This window comes from Arvicanthis niloticus, chromosome 5, assembly GCF_011762505.2.
Source record: "Arvicanthis niloticus isolate mArvNil1 chromosome 5, mArvNil1.pat.X, whole genome shotgun sequence".
NCBI lineage: Eukaryota > Metazoa > Chordata > Mammalia > Rodentia > Muridae > Arvicanthis > Arvicanthis niloticus.
Window position 1 is genome coordinate 48,957,787 of NC_047662.1, and position 19,476 is coordinate 48,977,262.

The following is a 19,476-nucleotide window of genomic DNA, read 5'->3' on the forward strand; positions in this document are numbered from 1 at the left end:
CAGGGGTTTACCATGTGAGATCCAGAACAACCAGGGCTACACAGAAAACCCTGTCTAGAAACAAAAAGAAACAACGGTATGAATAATAAACGCAATAGAAGAAAAATGAAATGTGGAAGTCTAATTTAAAGGCAATTTACTCCCCATTCCTTCAGTTTCAGGGAATCTTGTATGATCCCTCCACTCCTGGTATCACAGACATAGGAACTAGGGCCATGCTGTTGATCATGTGATACCTGCTGAGACTCTAGAAGAAAAGTCACATTGAAATTAAACTGTCAGAAGTTGTTATGGCAACATTTTTTTGATGAAGTCTACTTCGTATAAATTTTTGTTTCTTCATATAAATGATTTGTACATGTGTTTGGTTGTGTCCAGGCATATATAAAGTACTCCCAGATTCCAGAAGAGCATGAAAACCTCTAGGTGTTGCAGTTACAGATGTTTCTGGATTTTCTGACCAAGATAGTATGGTCTAAAGTCTGATCTATAGCAAGAGCATTACAAGCCTTAATCAATGAGCTGAGATGCCAAAGCTTTTGAATTCAGACTCCATTTGGGAGAACCTGACCTAAATTTTGAGTCAGGTAAAGTAGCAGGCTGGTACCTAGCATGAGTTTCCAAGTTGCCCCCCAACCAAACCTGTGCCTAACTCCAGTCTCTAGGTTTATTCCCAACAAGACAAGAGTTTCCAGGTTATTCCTCCAACAAACCTGCCTCCCCAGGTTACAGGGCCACCCTCTGCCTAACAACCCCTAATACAGAGGAAAGAAGAAGTTAAGTTTATGATATGACTCCCAGCATCAGCCGATTGTGTTAAAGGCCACAGTAACTTTTCAATAGATGCTTGCACATGTACTCCCTGTGTGCTTCTTACTAGAAAGCCTTGCCCCGATAGAAATCTGGGGCTCCCCCACCACTACAACCAGCCTGCTTGACTGTGGAGTATTGAGGGGGCTTCAAGTAGCTGGAGTAGAACAAAGACCTTGCTGTGAGTTGCGCCAGATTGGCTGCTGTGTGCTTTTGGGGAGTCACAAACATTTCCCTGGCACAACATATTTGTCCATTGGCTGAGAAGTTCCCCATGACACACAGGACTACCAATCTGGAGGGTCTTGAACCTGGCAAAACTAGTCTAGATATTTGTATTTTTATGTTTGTAACATTGTGTTATATTTCCTGCTTTTCCCCTGTCTGAGTGCTGACTTTGTCCGAGCCTTCTGTGTGAAATCTGGAGTGGAACAGAAGCAAGCTTGTGTAGAGGTAAATGCAGGACCCTTCCATTCGTGCTGATATGATTAACTTGTATGGAACCTGGAGGCCTGTATTCCCAAGCTGATTCTTCTAGGTTTGAACCCTGATGAGGAATCTGAGTGTCAGAAGTTTGTTTGTTTGTTTGTTTGTTTGTTTTAATGTGGCCTAAGGAGGTGAGTACTTGCTGAGTGGCACAAAATCTTGTATTTATGTGGTGGCTACTTTGTCTGAATGTTAAAAACTTTCTTTGAGATCTACAGAGCATAACGAAAACTTATGTGAAGATAAATGAATTATGTTGCCATGGTGACTTTCCCAAGTCTGAGTAAACATCTGGACAATACTATGGGTTGTCTTGTCTGTGTGACCTCCACCTGGTGGTTGTTCCTTGTTACTGCAGGCTATTTCCATTTCTACTTTTGTTTTTTGTTGCTGGCTGTCCCTGTTCAAAGATTCTGAGTGGACCCACATTATTCTGTTGAGTGTCACCTTCTGGCTAATTCTTGTTACTACAGGCTGTATCTTTTCTGTATCTTGGCTGTTTTGGTTTTGATTTTTTTTTTTGTTTTGTTTTTCTGGTGTGTCTTTTTTTTGTTCACTAATTCTAAATGGTGCAACACCTTTCTGGGAAGAAGCCCTTGAATTTGTTCCATGATCAATTTGTGGTTATGACAGACATGTCTGCGTGATCTGGCAAGGGTACGGCCAGGAGATGTCCCATCAGGGATGGGAATGGCCTCAGGAGAACAGATAGATGCGCACCCATCTGGTTCTTTTCGTGTGTGTGTGTGTGTGTGTGTGTGTGTGTGTGTGTGTGTGTGTGTGTGTGTGTGTGTGTGTGTGTAGTGTCAGCACTTTCTGATTGTTTCTCATTTCTGCCTGATAGAGAGAAAAGATTGGGCTTGTGTTTGGGGTGCCATAGCGAGGTCTTTTTTATGAGTGCCCCTTTCTGGTTGTTTCCTGTTTCTGTCCAATAGAGAGGAAATGTTATATCTGTGGTTTTGTATGTTGTATTTTTTTCTCTTGACAAGATGACTTTGATGAGGTGACTTTGAAAAGAAATATTTGATGAGGTGACTTTGATATATGACTTTGACAAGGTAACCTTGAAAAGATCACTTTGACAAGATGACTTTGATGAAGTGACTTTGATAGACTTATTAACATGAGACAGGCTACATTTACCACATTCCACATGTTACATTCACCACAGAAGAGGCCAGAAACTGGTCCCTGGCACCACAGAGGAGCCCCCACATGCAATATGCTTGCTTTCCCCTAACTCACCCATACTGGGATTTTCACACTACTGAATGTAAAAGGAGGCTCTTGGTCTACCATCAGGTTCTGCTGGCAGATCTCAAGGTGGCCCCAAAAAGTCCCCAAAATTTGACCAGTGTATATAACATTAGATAGAGAGAAAATAAAAGCCCTATACCTTACTAAGAAAGAGTCATAGAGACATTTTTACAACATACCTCCATGGACCTTGAATCACCAGAAATAAAGGCAGCAGTTGCTCTAGCATTTAACAATCAGTCTGCACCAGAAATTAGGAGAAATATCCAGAGGTTTGATAGGTTAGGAGAAAGGCATCCGAGGGACTTAGTGATAGTGGCAGAGAGACTCTTTAATAGAAGAGAGACTGCAGCAGAGAAGCAGATAAGATGACAGGAGCAACAGACTCAAGACCTGGCAAATGTCTTGTTGGCAGCCACAGACAAACCAGAAGATTACAGGAAAAGGCTGAAACAGCTTCAGAAGAAGGAGGAGAGAAAGGTCCTGAAGATCAAAAGTACCCCCCTCCAAACCCAGGGTAACCTTGAAGTAAAAGGAAATTCCACCAGCTTTTTTTGTTGTTGTTGAAAATTAATAAAGTGCAACAATCTGTCTTGCTAAAACCTGAAGATAAATTCTCTTCATCACTCCTCACTGACAACCTGGACAAAGTCATCACTATCCATGTGATCATGGATTTCCCCCTGTCCCATCTCATTACAGCCACTGCTCCCTCAATGCCATTTCCACTGTAATGTGTATCCTGAGTTGTCAATGCTTAGAGCAACTACTTGAGGACAACTGATGCTTATCAATTCCCCAGGTCCCCAGCTCCAGCTGCCAACAACAAGCTGGAGTCTGATGGTTGGACTAAGCCTTGACCCTTTTAAACTGACTTGGTTTTTTGTTATTATGTAGAGTGGTTGAATCATATCTCAATGGAGGAAAAAGAAACATCTGATTCTATGGTCAGGTACCTCTATCATGTCTCTCTACAGACTCTGAGTAGACCATTGTTCAGTTTCCAAGTGTATGTGGGCTTTCTGTTGTTTTTGTCCATGTCAAAGACAAGTCTTAGTCCATGGTGGTCTGATAAGGTACTAGGGATTATTTAAATCTTTTTTTATCTGTTGAGGCCTGTTTTGTGACCAATTATATGGTCTATTTTGGAGAAGGTACCATGAGGTGCTGAGAAGAAAGTATATTCTTTTGTCTTAGGATGAAATGTTCTATAGATGTCAGGTAAGTCCAATTGGTTCATAACTTCTGTTAGTTTCATTGTGTCTCGGTTTAGTTTCTGTTTCCATGATCTGTCCATAGCTGAGAGTGGGGTGTTGAAGTCTCCCACTATTATTGTGTAGGATGCAATGTATGCTTTAAGCTTTAGTAAAGTTTCTTTTATGTATGTGGGTGCCCCTTGCATTTGGGGCATAGATGTTCAGAATTGCGAGTTCCTCTTGGTACATTTTTCTTTTGATGAATATGAAGTGTCCTTCTTTATCTTTTTTGATTACTTCTGTTTGAAAACTGATTTTATTTGATATTAGAATCACTACTCCTGCTTGTTTCTTGGGACCATTTGCTTGGGAGATTGTTTTCCAACCTTTTACTCTGAGGTAGTATCTGTTTTTTCCACAAAGGTGCATTTCCTGAATGCAGCAAAATGTTGGGTCCTGTTTACGTATCCAGTCTGATATTCTATGTCTTTTTATTGGAGAATTGAGTCCATTGATATTAAGAGATACTAAGGAAAAATGAGTGTTATTGTCAGTGGAGATATGCTTGTATAGCTACCTTCTTTTACGGTTTTTGGAAGATTACTTTCCTGCTTTTTCTAGGTTGTAGTTTCCCTCCTTGTGTTGGAGTTTTCCACCAATTATCCTTTGAAGTGCTGGATTTGTGTTGAGATACTGTGTAACATTGGATTTGTCATGGAATATTTTGGTTTTTCCATCAATAATAATTGACAGTTTTGCTGGGCATAGTAGTCTGGGCTGGCATTTGTCTTCTCTTAGGGTCTGTATGATAGCACTCCAGGATCATCTGGCTTTATGGTCTCTGGTGAGAAGTCTGGTGTAATTCTTATAGGTCTGCCTTTATATGTTACTTTACCTTTTTCCCTTACTGCTTTTAGTATTTTTTTCTTTGTTTTGTACATTTGATGTTTTGACTATTATATGGCGGGAAGTATTTCTTTTCTGGTCTAAACTATTTGGAGTTCTGTAGCCTTCTTGTATATTTATGGACATCTCTTTCTTTAGGTTAGGGAAGTTTTCCTCTATAATTTTGTTGAGGATATTTACTGGTCCTTTAAGTTGGGAGTCTTCCCCCTCATCTATACCTATTATCCTTAGGTTTGGCCTTCTCATTGTGTCTTGGTTTTCTTGTATATTTGGGTTAGTAGCTTTTGTATTTTGCATTTTCTTTGACAGTTGTGTCAATGTTCCATGGTATCTTCTGCACATGAGATTCTCTCTTCCATCTCTTGTATTCTGTTGGTGATACTTGTGTTTATGACTCCTGATCTTTTTTTTTAGGTTTTCTATCTCCAAGGTAGTCTCCCTTTGTGATTTCTTTATTGTTTCTACTTCCATTTTTAGATCGTACATGGTTTTGTTTAATTCCTTCTCCCGTTTGGTTGCATTTTCTTGCAATTCCTTAAAGGATTTTTGTGTTTCCTCTTTAAGGGTTTCTATCTGTCTACCAGTGTTCTCCTTAAGTTCTTTGAGAGTGTTATTTATTTATTTTATTTATGTTATTTTATTTATTTATTTATTTACTTATTATGTTATTTATGTCTTTCTTAAAGTCCTCTATCATCATCATGAGAAGTGATTTTAATTCTGAATCCTGCTTTTCTGGTGTGAAGTGGTGTTCAGGGCTTGCTATGATGGGGGAACTGGGTTCTGATGATGCCATGTAACTTTGGATTCTGTTGCTTACATTCTTGCGCTTGCCTTTTGCCATCTGGATAACTCTAGTGCTGCCTGTACTTGCTGTCTCTGACTGAAGCCTGCCTTTCTACTTATCTCACTTGTGTCCTGATCTCCTAGGGGTCCAGATGTCTCTGTGATGTTTTCCAGCTGCACTGATTACAGTGGTACCTCTAGGATGCCTCAGGATATGGTGCCTCCAAGGTAGCAGTCCAGCTAGGTGTCTGCTGTTCTAGGTGCAGTGTCTCCTCTAGGATATCTCAGGATATGTTGTCTGTCACTCTGATTCAGTTGTTCCTCTGTGGCTCTGGGTTGAGTGGATCTTCCAGTATGTCCTCAGGCGGAATCCGGGGTCCATACAACAGCAGACCTGGCAGAGGTCTGGTCCAGGCCTCTGAATCTGGGAGAGGGGTGGAAGGGAAGTGCTAGCCTGCAGGGGTGGGGGGATGGGAGTATCTGCTGGAATCTGAGAGCTCACAGCACCTAGCTATGGGCTCAGGGCAGTATGTGGGTCTTCCTACCTAAAGTTGGCTGTGGGATCCGGGGAGCCTCCAGAATGTCTCGGGTGGGATCCGGGGTCCACACAGAACCAGCAGACCGGGCAGATGTCTGGTCCAGCAAGTCCAAGTCTTGAGTTCCTAGTTCCTAGTTTCTAGTTCCTAGTGCCTCCAAGTTCCAAGTTACTTCTTCCAAGTGCTAAGTGCCTAATGTCTAATGCCTAATTCTCTGTTCTTCCTCCAAGTGCCAAGGTCCTAATAACTAATAATTCTTTCAAGTTCTCTAGTCCAAGTGTCTTTTTCCTCAATGCCTAATCCCTACTCCAAGGTTGTACTGTAAGTTGTACTCTCTAACCTAATTCCTAGTTCCTAGTTGTACTCCAAGTTGTAGTCAACTCTTCTGTCTGCCTCTCGCCTTTTATATGTCTCACTTCTAAGCCATGCCTTTAGGTCAGGACTTTAAGTCATGCCCTTAGGTCTTGTCTCTAAATCTGATCTCTAAGTCATGCCCTTAAGTCACACACCTTTAAGTCTTATACACCTAAGGAAAGATCCTGGGTATCTAAAGCAAGATGTTATCAGAGTGTGCTCAGCTGTTGTAGGCTGATGTAATCAAGTCTCTTCTCAGGGTATATGGCTCCAAGATGGCTGTAAGGGTGATAGCCGACTTCTGTAGGCTCCTCACAAACAGGTATTGAAGATTGTAACAATCAGAAGAGAAATTGAGAGTGTTATAATATTCTAAGATTGATTGTATATCACGTCTTTAAAAACCTGTACTCCACGAATTTGGAAACATAGGGAATACATAAATGTTGAGATTCAGCCAAACCAACAAATTTAAGCCAAGTAGAAGTCAACAGCCTGCTAATGGTGGTGGCACATACCTTTAATCCCAGCACTCCTGAGGCACAGCTAGACAGATTTCCTTGTAAGCTCAAGGCTAGCCTGGTCTACTTACTGAGTTCTAGGATACCCAGAGTTATTTGAGAGAGACCCAGTCTCAAATAAACCAATACTAACAAACAAAAAACAAAGAAGTCAGCAGCCTAAAAAGAACAATAACACATGAGGAAACTGATGAAGTAATCAAAATTCTTGCTGCTGAAGAAGTCTAACCCAGATAGATGCAGCAAAATTCTACCAGACTCAAAGGAGTCTCAGTTCTATATTCAATCAGGAAGTGGTTTTTTTTTTTTTTTTATCTTTTTTGGTGTGTGGAAGGGCTTGGAGACAGGGTTTCTCTGTTACCCTTGGCTATCCTGGAGTTTGCTCTGTAGACCAAATTGACTTCAAATTCACAGAGATACCCCTATTCTGCCTCCTGTGTGATGGGATTAAAGGTCTCCCATCAACCATGCACAGAACTGGTCATTTCTTGATTCTTGTTGGGAAGAAGAAGAAGAAGAAGAAGAAGAAGAAGAAGAAGAAGAAGAAGAAGAAGAAGAAGAAGAAGAAGAAGGTGGAGGAGGAGGAGGAGGAGGAGGGGGGGAGGAGGGGGAGGAGGAGGAGAAGGAGGAGGAAAAGCAGAAGGAGAAGGAGAAGAAGCAGAAGAGGAGAAGGAGAAGCAGAAGGAGGAGAAGGAAGACTCATATGGATCCACTCTACTGCTGCTGTTCTTCTTAATGGGCATCTCATGGTACTGACATCTCCAATACACTAGGGTCTTCCCCTGAAACTAGGCTTCACCAACAACCTCTTATATGGTCTCTTTCATGGTGCTAAGCCTCAAATTCTTTTGCATAACCCCTTCAGTCCTGGGACATCAAGAGTAACTGAGGATGCACCTTCACCAACGACCTTCCAAGGCCTCTCAAGGGGCCAAGCCTCAGCTTTTCGTTATGGCTCCTTCAGGCTTTCAAAACCAATATTAATTGGGTGCTTTGTACACATTACCTAGGTCTTCATCACCACTAATACTTTAGCTCTAGATAACTAGCTTTAATTGTTTCTGGTAGTCTCCTTCTCCTCTGACTATAAAGCCAGAGTGAAATGGCCAAACCTGCCAAAGTTCAGCTGCTTACAGGAGCTGGAATTTGTTATAACATTTTATTACTGGCTTTGGCATTTTCAACTGTTTTATTGCCTAAGTTAGAATGTCCTGGATATTGCTCTGTACAATGACCTTGAACTCACTTATCTCACATAGCACTTGTCTCTGGGGATTAAAGGTGTGTACCACCATACCTGGATTTAGCTTTTCGTGACCTAGATCTTGCTCTGTCTCAGGCTGGCCTTGAACTCAGAGATCTGCTTGGCTTTATCTCCTGAGATTAAAAGGTGCAATACAATCCCTGGATCAAATTTAGTTGGTAAAAGCTTGCTCCAAGGTCACCACTCCCTTAATTCAATTAAATATTCTTGAACACAAGGTTTGAGCTCCACTTGGCTTCCTGGTGCACCATTAATACTCACTCTGGTTTTTTTTTTCTTTTTTTCATTTTCTTTTTGGCTTTTGAGACAGGGTTTCTCTGTGTAGCCCTGCCTGTCCTGGAACTTACTCTGTAGACCATGCTGGCCTGGAACTCAGAAATCTGCCTGCCTCTGCCTCCCAAGTGCTGGAATTAAAGGCGTGTGCCACCATCACCAGCTGTCCCATTAATACTCAAACTCTATATTTTATATTTTTTCTTTCAAAGCTTGCTTATTCAAAACATTATTCATAAGACTTACCTGGAGAGCAAGTCATTTCTGAGACTTCCTTTGTGAATTCAATTAATCTGAGTCTCTTCAATTTAGCCACAGGCTAACTATTCAGACAGAGCAAAGAAGAAATATGTTCTTCACCAAAACAGCCTCTATACCCCGTACTGAAGTTCTTCTCCACTAAAACCTCTTAGGCCTCTTTCACACTTGCAACATACTCATTGTATTTTTTGTTTGTTTGTCTATTCTGTGTTTGGCTTTTAATTGTTGTTGTCCTTGTTTTGAGACAAAACCTCACTATTTAGTCTTTGGATAATCTAGAACTGAAGTCACACTCAAGTACATGATCACAGTAATTAACACATTAAAACAAATACACAAGCACAGACATTAAAACCACAAACACTAATCATATCCATGCATAAACAAGTGCATATGGATACACACACAAGAAGGTTTAATTAAGCAAAAGTCTGCATCCTGACTTCTAGTTCCGTGACTGATTTCACTCTAGAAGGTCTGATTCAATTAACCAACTGTAGAAAAAAATGAATCTTTAATAGGATCAAAGTGGTTGGAGACTCAATGGACCAATGAGATAGAAGATGTGGAAAGGAGGGTGGGATTACTTGGGGAGGGGTGAGAAGGAAGGTGTATAAAAGTCTGAGGAAGCCAGCCGCCTGCCAGATTTCTGAACCTTGGAATTGCTGCCTGTTCGTGCTGGGAATAGGAGCCCTGTAGCCAGTGTCCACATCACTTAAGGAATTTACATCCATAAGGAGGCTTCTTGCTTGCTGGGATAGCCTTATCACCATCCAGGTATGAATACATTTCCTATTTACAATGATTTTATAAAAACTGATAGACTTCAGTTTTAATGAGAAATGGGATTGCATGGGAATTTCTTGTTTTATTTTTATTGGATATTTTATTTCCATTTCAGACACTATCCCCTTTCCACATTCCCTTGTTCTCATGTATTCAAGGCTCTTCCCCACTTTCTCTTCTATTAGTTTCAGTGTATCTGCTTTTTATGAAGGCCCTTTATCCCCCTGGGCTTGAGCTTTTTTACAAGGAGTTAAGAATGAATGGATTTGCATTATTCTACATTCAAACATCCAGTTGAACCAGCACCATCAGTTGAAGATGCTGTCCTTTTTCCACTGGATGGTTTTAGCTCCTTTGTCAAAGGTCAAGTGACCATAGGTGTGTAGGTTCAGTTCTGGGTCTTTAATTCTATTCCATTGATCTTTCTGCCTGTCTCTGTACTACTACCATGCAATTTTTATCACTATTGCTCTGAAGTACAGCTTGAGGTCAGGGATGGTGATTCCTCCAGAAGTTCTTTTATTGTAGAGAATAGTTTACACTCTCCTGGAATTTTTGTTGTTGCAAATGAATTTGCAAATTATTCTTTCTATCTCTCTGAAGAATTGATTTGGAATTTTGATAGGGATTGCATTAAATCTGTAGATTGCTTTCCACAAGATGGCCAATTTTATTATTTTAGTCCTGCCAATCCATGAGCATGGGAGATGTTTCCATCTTCTGAGATCTTTCATTTCTTTCTCAGAGACTTGAAGTTCTTGTCAAACTGATCTTTCACTTGCTTGGTTAAATTCACACCAAGGTAGTTATATCATTTGTGACTATCGTGAAGGGTATCCTTTCTCTAATATCTTTCTCAGCTTGTTTATCCTTCCAGTAGAGGAAGTCTACTGATTAATTTGATGTGATTTTATATCCAGCCCCATTGTGGAGGTTGTTTGTCATGTTTAGGAGTTCTCTTGTGGATGTTTTGGGTCACTTATGTATACTATCATGTCAAATGTAAATAGTGATATTTTGACTTCCTGACTTTTTGTTGCCTAAGTGCTCTGGCTAGTACTTCCAGTACTATTTTGAATAAGTATGGAGAGAGTGGGCAGCCTTGTCTAGTCTGTGATTTTAAAGGGATTTCTTCAAGTTTCTCTCCATTTAGTTTACTCTTGGCTACTGCCTTGCTGTATACTGCTTTTACTATGTATGGGCGTTGAATTCCTCATCTTTCCAAGTCTTTATTTACCATGAAGGGATGTTGAACTTTGTCAACACTTTTTTCAGTAACTAGTGAGATGATCATGTGTTTTTTTTCCTTTGAGTTTGTTTATATAATGGATTACATTGATGGACTTCTATATATTAAACCATCCCTGCATTCCTGGGATAAAGCCTACCTGATCATGATGGATGATTGTTTTGATGTGTTCTTGGATTCAGTTTGTGAGAATTTTATTGAGTATATTTGCATTGATATTCATAAGAGAAATTGGTCTGAAGTGTTTTTCTTTGTTGTGTCTTTGTGTGGTTTAGGTATGAGTATTATTAAAGCCTCATGGAACAAAATTGGGAAGTGTTCTTTCTGATTTTATTTCTGGAAGTGTTTGAAGAGAATTGGTATTAGGTCATTGTTGAATGTCTGATAGAATTCAGCATGAAAACCATCTGGTCCTGGGCTTTTTTGGTGGGGAGACTTTTAATGAATGCTGCAATTTCTTTAGGGGTTATGAGACTATTTAGATTGTTTTCTGCTCCTGGTTTAACTGTGATACCTGGTATCTGTGTAGAAAATTGTCCATTTCATCCAGATTTCCAGTTTTGTTGAGTATAGGCTTTTTTTACTAGGATCTGATGATTTTTTGAATTTTCTCAGTTTCTGTTGTCATGTCTCCCTTTTCAGTTCTGATTTTATTAATTTGGATACTGTCTCTGTGCCCTCTGCTTAGTCTGGCTAAGGGTTTATCTATCCTGTTGATTTTCTCAAAGAAACAGCTCCTGATTTTATTGACTTTTTTGTATAGTTCCTTTTGTTTCTACTTGGTTGATTTCAGTGCTGCGTTCAATTATTTCCTGTCATCAGTTCCTCTAGGCTGCATTTGCTTCCTTTTCTTCTAGAGCTTTCAGGTGAAGTTGCTAGTGCATGCTCTCTCCAGTTTCTTTTTGTAGGCACTTAGACCTATGATTTTTTTCCTCTTAGCACTGCTTTCATTGTGTACCATAAGTTTTGGTCCAAGACTTCATTCTCATTAAATTCTAAAAACTTTTTAATTTCTTTATTTCTTTCTTGATCAAGTCATCACTGAGTAAATCATTGTTCAGTTTCCAGGTATATGTGGGCTTTCCATTGTTTTTGTTATTATTGAAGACAGCCTTCAGTCTGTGTTGATCTGATAGTATGCAAGGGATTATTTCAATCTCTCTGTATCTGTTGAGGCCTATTTTGTGATCAATTATATGGTCTATTTTGGACAAGGTATCATGTAGTGCTGAGAAAAAGGTATATTCTTTTGTTTTAGGATGAAATGTTCTATAGATATCTCTTATATCCATTTGGATCATAACTTTTGTTAGTTTCACTGTGTCTCTTTATTTTCTGTTTCCATGATCTGTCTATTGCAGAGAGTGTGGTGTTGAAATCCTCCACTATTATTGTGTGAGGTGCAATGTGTGCTTTGAGCTTTAGTAAGGTTTCATTTATGAATGTGTGTGCTCTAGCATTTGCTATATAGATGTTCAGCATTGAGAGTTCATCTTAGTAGATTTTTCTTTGACGAATATGAAGTGTCCTTATCTTTTTTTGATAATATTTATTTGAAAGTCCACCTTATTCAACATTAGAATGGCTACTCCAGCTTGTTTCTTGGAACCATTTGCTTGGAACTTTGTTTTACAGCCTTTTACTCTGAGGCAGTGTCTGTCTTTGTCACTGAGGTGCGTTTCCCTTATGCAGCAAAATTCTGGTCCTGTTTTCATATCTATTCTGTTAGTCTATGTCTTCTTATTGGGAAATTGAGACTATTGATGTTATAAGATATTAAGAAAAAAATAATTGTGGCTTCCTGTTATTTTTGTTATTAGATGTGGAATTATGTTTGTGTAGCTATCTTCTTTTGGGTTTGTTGGAAGACACTTTCTTGCTTTTTCTACGTTGTAGTCTCCCTCTTTGTGTTGGAGTTTTTTGTCAATTATCCTTTGTAGGATTGGGTTTGTGGACAGATAGTGTGTAAATTTGGTTTTGTCCTGGAATATCTTGGTTTCTACATTTATAGTGATGGAGAGTTTTGTGGGATATAGTAGTCTGGGCTGGCATTTTTGTTCTCTTATGGTTTGGATGATATCAGTCCAGGAACTTCTGGCTTTTATACTCTCTGGTGAGAAGTCTGGTATAATTCTTATTGTTACTACCTTTATATGTTACTTGGCCTTTTCCCCTGACTGCTTTTAGTATTTTTTCTTTGTTTTGTGAATTTGATGTTTTGATTATTATGTGACAGGAGGGATTTCTTTTCTGTTCTAGTCTATTTGGAGGTCTGTAGGTTTCCTCTATGTTCATGGGCATCTCTTTATGTTAGGCAAGTTTTCTTTAATTTTGTTGAAGGTATTTACTAGACCTTTTAGGTGGGAATCTTCACTCTCATCTATACCTATTATCCTTTGGTTTGGTCTTCTCATTGTGTTCTGTGTTTCCTGGATGTTTTGGGTTAGGGTATTTCTTTTTTTTTTTTTTTTTGCATTTTGCATTTTTCTTCACAGATGTGTTAATGTTTTCCATGGTATCTTCTGCACATGAGATTCTCTCTACTATTTCTTGTATTCTGTTGATGATACTTGCGTCTACAACTCCTGATTTTTTCCCTAGGTTTTCTATCTGCAGAGTAGTCTCCCTTTGAGATTTCTTTATTGTTTGAACTTGCATTTTTAGATCCTGAATGGTTTTGTTTAATTCCTTTGGCTGTTTTGTTGTGTTTTCTTGCAATTCTTTAAGAGACTTTTTGTTTCCTCTCTAAGGGCTTCTACCTGTTTACCTGTATTCTCCTATATTTCTTTAAGAAAGTTATTTATGTTCTTCTTAATGTCCTCCATCATCAACATGAGAAGTGATTTTAAATCTGAATCTTGTTTTCCAGTGTTATGGTATATCCCAGACTTGTTATGCTGGGGGAACTGGGATCTGATTATGTCAGGTAAACTTGGTTTCTGTTGCTTATGTTCTTGTGCTTGCCTTTTTCCATCTTGTTATCTCTAGTGCTACCTGCATTCACTGCCTCTGACTGGAGCCTGTCTTCCCAGTTATCTTGATTTTGTCAGACCTCCTCAGAGTCCACCTGTCTATGTGTTCCAGTGATCCTAAGAAACTAGTTGGAAGAGCTCATAGGCTCACGTTGCATCTGGGATCCTGAAATCTTGCTGCTCTGAGTACAGTGGTTCCTCCAGTGCTCTGAGTGGAGTAGATCTAGGATGGGTCAGCTTATGGTGTCTTGATGGACACAGACAAGTTAGGTGTCTGCCTCACCCAAAAGGCAATTTCCTCATTTTAAAGATAGGTTATAAAGGAACAAGGATGGCCTGGAACTCTCGAGCCTTCTAGTTGAATTCCTAGATTTCTAGATTTCTAGATTTAATCTGAAATTTCAGTGAGAATCATCTTTATCATTTGATCCTTCTGCAGTATTTTAAATTATGTTTCACACATTATGGTTTTTGGATAATATGGACTAGAATTTTCTCTTTTAACTATACTTTACAAATTGTACTGGGGAAAGCTTCAGGCACACAAGCCCAAATTTGTAGCTGATGCCTTGTGTCCCGGAAGCCACAGATGATCCAGAAACCAAGGCTATACGAATGTGTTTGCTTCAGTCTTGTTCAAGTTTTTAGACATTGTATAAGATGTATATGCATGTATGAGTTAAAGTATACAGCTGCCACAACTGGAAACTAGGATTAATGTCCTGGGCACAAATGATCACGATGCAGGATAGACTTAGAAGTGCTGATGGATATATTGTCTCATCTCTTTATTCCTCTGGACTCCAAATTGTAATGAGAAACTCTTCTCCCTGTAGCCTATGTACACTTGGCTTCTCCTCTAAGACTCACATGGGCAGGTGCTCTCATTCAGTAGCATGGCTTTCCAAATGCTCTGGGGAAAGTTGTGAATTTGACTTATGTTTGGCATTTCAGATGTGGTATGGTTGTGTATGCAGGTGGCCATGAATTGACAGACCTTTTACCTCATTAACCATTTAACATAAGCCCAGCTTGCTTGTGTTTGTCTCTAAATGGTTGCATAGTACTCACAGACAGGCATCTCACAGGTCCCTCTTAGCCCTTCCCAGGAGAGATCAATCTGTTGAGAGGACAATTAGACTGGGTTGGGCCTATGACATTGACTCAATATTTTTTCTTAAAAGGCCTGAAAACTTGATCATTATCTATTCCCTGAAACAAAACTCTGGTCAGACTGTATGCTCCTGAATAACCCTTCTGACTAGGCACACAATTAAGAAGAACAGAGATTGGTATCATATGGGATAAAGGTTAATTTTTTCCTCTGTGGTTGCTTACAAGGGAGTCTACATGCTGAGAGTGATGGACTTTTGGCCTTAGACCATGAGATTGGATAACTGTGCAGACTGGATACTCCATTATTTCCAGAGCATGGGCTCTGGCCTTCTGATTCATACAATGTGTGAAAAATAGGGATTTCCAAAATTTAGCCTGAAATTATGTCCCCTAAATCTTTCTCCAGGTTCCTTCTGACTGAATATCTGTTAGGATGAGCACCTACAACCCTCCCACACTGGAGCAGCTGGCACTGGAGATGCTGGTGAGGAATGATGCCATAGACTTCTCTGATCTGGAATACCTGCCCATTATGCTCTTCCCACCACTCTTCATAGAGGCATTCAATAGGAAACGCACAGAGTTATTGAAGGCAACGGTGGCAGCCTGGCCCTTTTCCTACCTCCCTGTGGGACCATTACTGAAATCTGCTGATGTGGAGATGATGCAAGCTGTGCTGGATGGCATAGATCTACTGATGACCCAGAATGTTCCTCCCAGGTAGGCAAGAGCCAAAACAGCTACAGGGGAATAGGGTTAGTGGTAAGACACATGAGGGCAGAAAGACCGTGATCAAACAGGACAGAGAATAATGATGTCATTGACATGGGGATTTGTGGAAATACTATTCAAGGTGAAAGCTGATCTAAGTGAAACTCATAGTGGACAGCTCAGAGTACTAGTAGCCCTAGTAGGATGAGCCTTTCCCTGGCTTTCCTACAGACACTAGATATGAAAGAGACACAAGTCAAGAGCAACTCAATGGAGGGAAGTGGGTCATGTCTCCAGATGTGTCAGGAGCCATAATGGGTAAATAAAGCTAATAATTAGCAGGTGATCATCCTGGAATGGCTTGCCTTGGATTATTATATAATCTGCAACAAGTGAGCCCTTATTCAGCAAGGCTGTAAGGGACTTATATGAAGAAAGATTCCTGCTATTGATATGCTTTTTCTATTATTGGAATTAAACATATCTAACAATCACTAAGCAATAGCACACCTCTTTGGAGCAGATATCTGCAGATCCACGAAGATGTACTGTCTTGGGTTGATGCTATATAGACAAATAGATGACTTCTTAAGTCTTGTTGGTGATCTTATAAAATTCCTAAATTTATATAAATGATTATTATTAAGCTCTTTTGTAGTGGGACTGCTATTGAGTCCCTTTCTGATAGTCAAACTGCAGTGAGAACTCTGCCTGTCTTCCACGTGTCATTAGTTGCTCTTAGATAGTGACCAGACTTTCTCCAACTCAGAGCACATTCCAAGAGGTTGTAAACAATTAACCAAAGGTCACTAATAGGAAACTCATGATTTAGTATAAGTGCTAGGACAGAAGATATAATGTTGCCTGAGTTTATCTATACAAACCTTCATTAATTTCTTAGTTATAGTTTTAAACCTTCAGTGAACCTGTTGAGGTAGACAAGTGATAGATGTTTAACCAGATAATTACTACTAATGGATATGCATGTAAACATTCTCTGTTGTAAACTCTATTTCAATTTATGATTTGGTTTTTGGTGTGAACTTGTGATGAACTGTGTAATATGTGATCATGTGCTCTGAAAGATGTAGAAGTTCTGAATACAAAGACAAAAAGTAGTAGTAGTAGTAGCAGCTCTAAGTGTCTTTTTCTTCCTGAGACCTCAGACTAGCAGGCATAACTTAGAGACCAGCAGTTCCTGCTGAGACAGAACAAAGGCCACATTGCCTTATCCTCTGCTGTTAGGCTACAGGTGTCAATCACCTAGGCCTGCAGTTTTCTACCCTCAGAAGAAGTTTCCTACTCTGTGCCTTTGCCACTACCTTCATGCATATAGTGCAGTGTCCTTGACAGCCTGGTGTGAAGTGTTATGTTGGCACTGAAGTTAGACAAGTGGGACACAAGCTGACTCCATATTGGTTCCTGTTTTAAATTATGAAACTTTACATATTTCCACCACAGAAGGAGGAAGCTACAAGTGTTGGACTTGAGAGATGTGCATCAGGATTTCTGGGATGCATGGGCTGGAAGAGAAGATGGAGCGTGCTCACCAGATACTTTGAGAAAGAAGCAAGGCCCAGAGAGTCTTCCTACTTATGCATTGACACAACGATTGCAGGTGGTCACTTACCTGAACCTCTACTACTCTTTGGAAGAAGACCAAAAGTGCTTGCTCCAGTGGGCCAAGAAGAACGGTGACTCTTTGCAGCTAATCTGTCAGAAGATGACGATTTGTGTCTTCCCCATGGAGATTATTAAGGAGGTCTTGAATATTTTCCAGCCAATCTATATTGAGGAATTGGAAATATGCACACCTGAGTTACTGCCATTCCTAAGTTTATTTCCACATTTCCTTGGCCAGATGAGAAATATTACCAAATTCAATCTACATCAAATTGACTTCCAGTATAATGCCCTGGAGATTACCAGGGAGGTGTGTAATATTTTAATCAAAAGGGATATAAACAACGAGAAACTATGCACCTATGAGATACTGTCTTTCCTACGTTTCTATCCACATTGCATTGACACGATGACAGATATTGCGAAATACTATCTACATGGAATTGATTCCCAATATAATGCTGTGGATACAGTGACAGATGTAAAAAAGTGTTCTGCAGAATTCTTTTCTCAGCTCGCCAAACTCGACCATCTCCAGAGTCTCTATTTGAATTGTTCCTTCATTCCCAATGACAACATGGAAATTTTGTTCAGGTAAGGAAGGATAGTGAACTGTTTCTGTTCTGACAGAAAAGCTTTCCTTTTACTAGGAACATGAGTGAACACCTGAGGTATGCCAGTCACAATGGTTGTTACAATGACAGAATCATTACATTGTAGAAGTATGGAATGTTTGTTTTTTTAACTGAATTCACTTGGTTCATTCCTATTCCTTTAGCTGAGTCTGAGCTGGGGTAGGAGATATTGAGATAGCAGCCTTGTAAACAGGTCCATTGTGTGGGTCAGATGCAGTAAGTGTGCTTTGCATATTCCTTTTTGGGATCAAGGCAAAGGTAATGGAAGGAAACAGGACAGAGCAGAGAGCCCTGAGCTAGAGTGGCTCCACACTTGCCCTCTAGAAAGATATACAAGTACAGGAACCAGTTTGTTCCTCTATTGGAGTCTATCAGCCTCTAATTCTCCCTAAATGGAAGGATACTTTGAACACAAGTTGGGACTAAGTAGATAAGAAGTTTGTGACACTGGGGTGGGGATCATCAGAGTCAAGTGTAGAACCATGAAATCAAGGATGATGAGTGTGGAGATAGCAGAAACAAGAATAAACTGTGTAGGACACAGGACAGGATGTTGCCAGAACCTCCCTGTGCTAGTCCTTTCTAGGTATGCTCTTCTGGCATGATGAGGCAAGCTGTAGTTCTTTGACAGAGTGAGTATGGAGAGTTGCAGATCTGTGGTCTGAGCCCATCCCACAGGATTGTAGTATGCCTCAGTAGACAATGCTATGAGCAGACACCAACATGCTGTGTTTCCAGGGTGGACATTCAACAAAAGCACAGATTGACTACATATGTAGCTTCTCTGTCAATCTTACTAGTGTCCTCCAGCAACATGAGTTAGAACCAATGTCTTGTTTATACTCTAGATGTCTGAAGAGCCCCTTGGAGTCCTTGTCTATGTCTTTCTGCCGACTCTCGATGTCAGACCTGGAACACATGTCAAAGTGTCAGAGCCTCTATCAACTGAAACAACTGCACTTCAGTGCTGTAGTGTTTTCTGAGTCATGTTTCAAGAGTCTCCGAATTCTCCTAGAGAATGTATCTGAAACTCTGCAGAGTCTGCAGTTTGAGCACTGCAGGATGAAGGACTCTCAGCTCAAAGTCCTCTTGCCAGCCCTGAGCCAGTGCTCACAGCTCAACAGTATTAATTTTTACTATAACGACTTCTCCACTCCTGTACTGAAGGACCTTCTGCAATGCATGGCCAATCTGAACAACTTGACTGTAGAGGTGTACCCTGCCCCAAAAGAGTGCTATGATCCCCTGGGTGATGTTGTGGTGGAGAGGTTTTTTCAACTGTGTCCTGAGCTGCTACAAATGCTCATGTCCAAAAGGCAGCCCCAAAAATTCATGTTTGCTACAGCCACCTGCCCTCATTGTTTGGGATGCTGTGTCTATGACAGGGTTCCCAGCCCTTGCCTTTGTTGGGAGGTAATAGAAGATTGATTCTGGATGCTGAGACATGAAATCTGAAGGAGGACATTTACCACAGAGTCCCTGAATTCATGGCTTTAGATGCAATAAAATCAAAATGGTGTTCACTGGATTGAGACCTTGGGTGATTTGATATGAAGGACAATAGAATAGTAGGAACAGGGTCTTGTGGAATCAGAAAGACAGTTCTGCATGTCTAAATATGCCTCCATCAGGACATGATCCACACTGGCTTCCCCATTTTGTAAATATAAGGCCAGTCTATGAACTGATTGGTCTCCTCTTGTGTGCTACCCATGTCATTGACCTCAGTTTTAT

The 19,476-nt window shown here is 40.2% G+C and overlaps 1 protein-coding gene across 1 annotated transcript; it reads left to right on the top strand.

Annotated features, from left to right (window-relative positions):
• The first annotated feature begins 15,206 nt into the window (after positions 1–15,206).
• LOC117708698 (PRAME family member 12-like) lies at positions 15,207–19,170 on the top strand. Its single transcript, XM_034502579.1, has 4 exons — positions 15,207–15,493; positions 16,949–17,386; positions 17,558–17,701; positions 18,591–19,170. The coding sequence occupies exons 1-4, from the start codon at positions 15,207–15,209 to the stop codon at positions 19,168–19,170; spliced, it is 1,449 nt and encodes a 482-aa protein (XP_034358470.1).
• The last annotated feature ends 306 nt before the right edge of the window (positions 19,171–19,476 follow it).

What these genes read in the sequence shown, in the direction of transcription:
- LOC117708698 (XM_034502579.1), top strand. Translation starts at nt 15,207, where the DNA reads ATGAGCACCTACAACCCTCCCACACTGGAGCAGCTGGCACTGGAGATG. An exon ending in ACCCAGAATGTTCCTCCCAG is followed by an intron (nt 15,494 to 16,948) that starts GTAGGCAAGAGC and finishes CCACCACAGAAG; the next exon opens with GAGGAAGCTACAAGTGTTGG. An exon ending in AACATGGAAATTTTGTTCAG is followed by an intron (nt 17,702 to 18,590) that starts GTAAGGAAGGAT and finishes TTTATACTCTAG; the next exon opens with ATGTCTGAAGAGCCCCTTGG.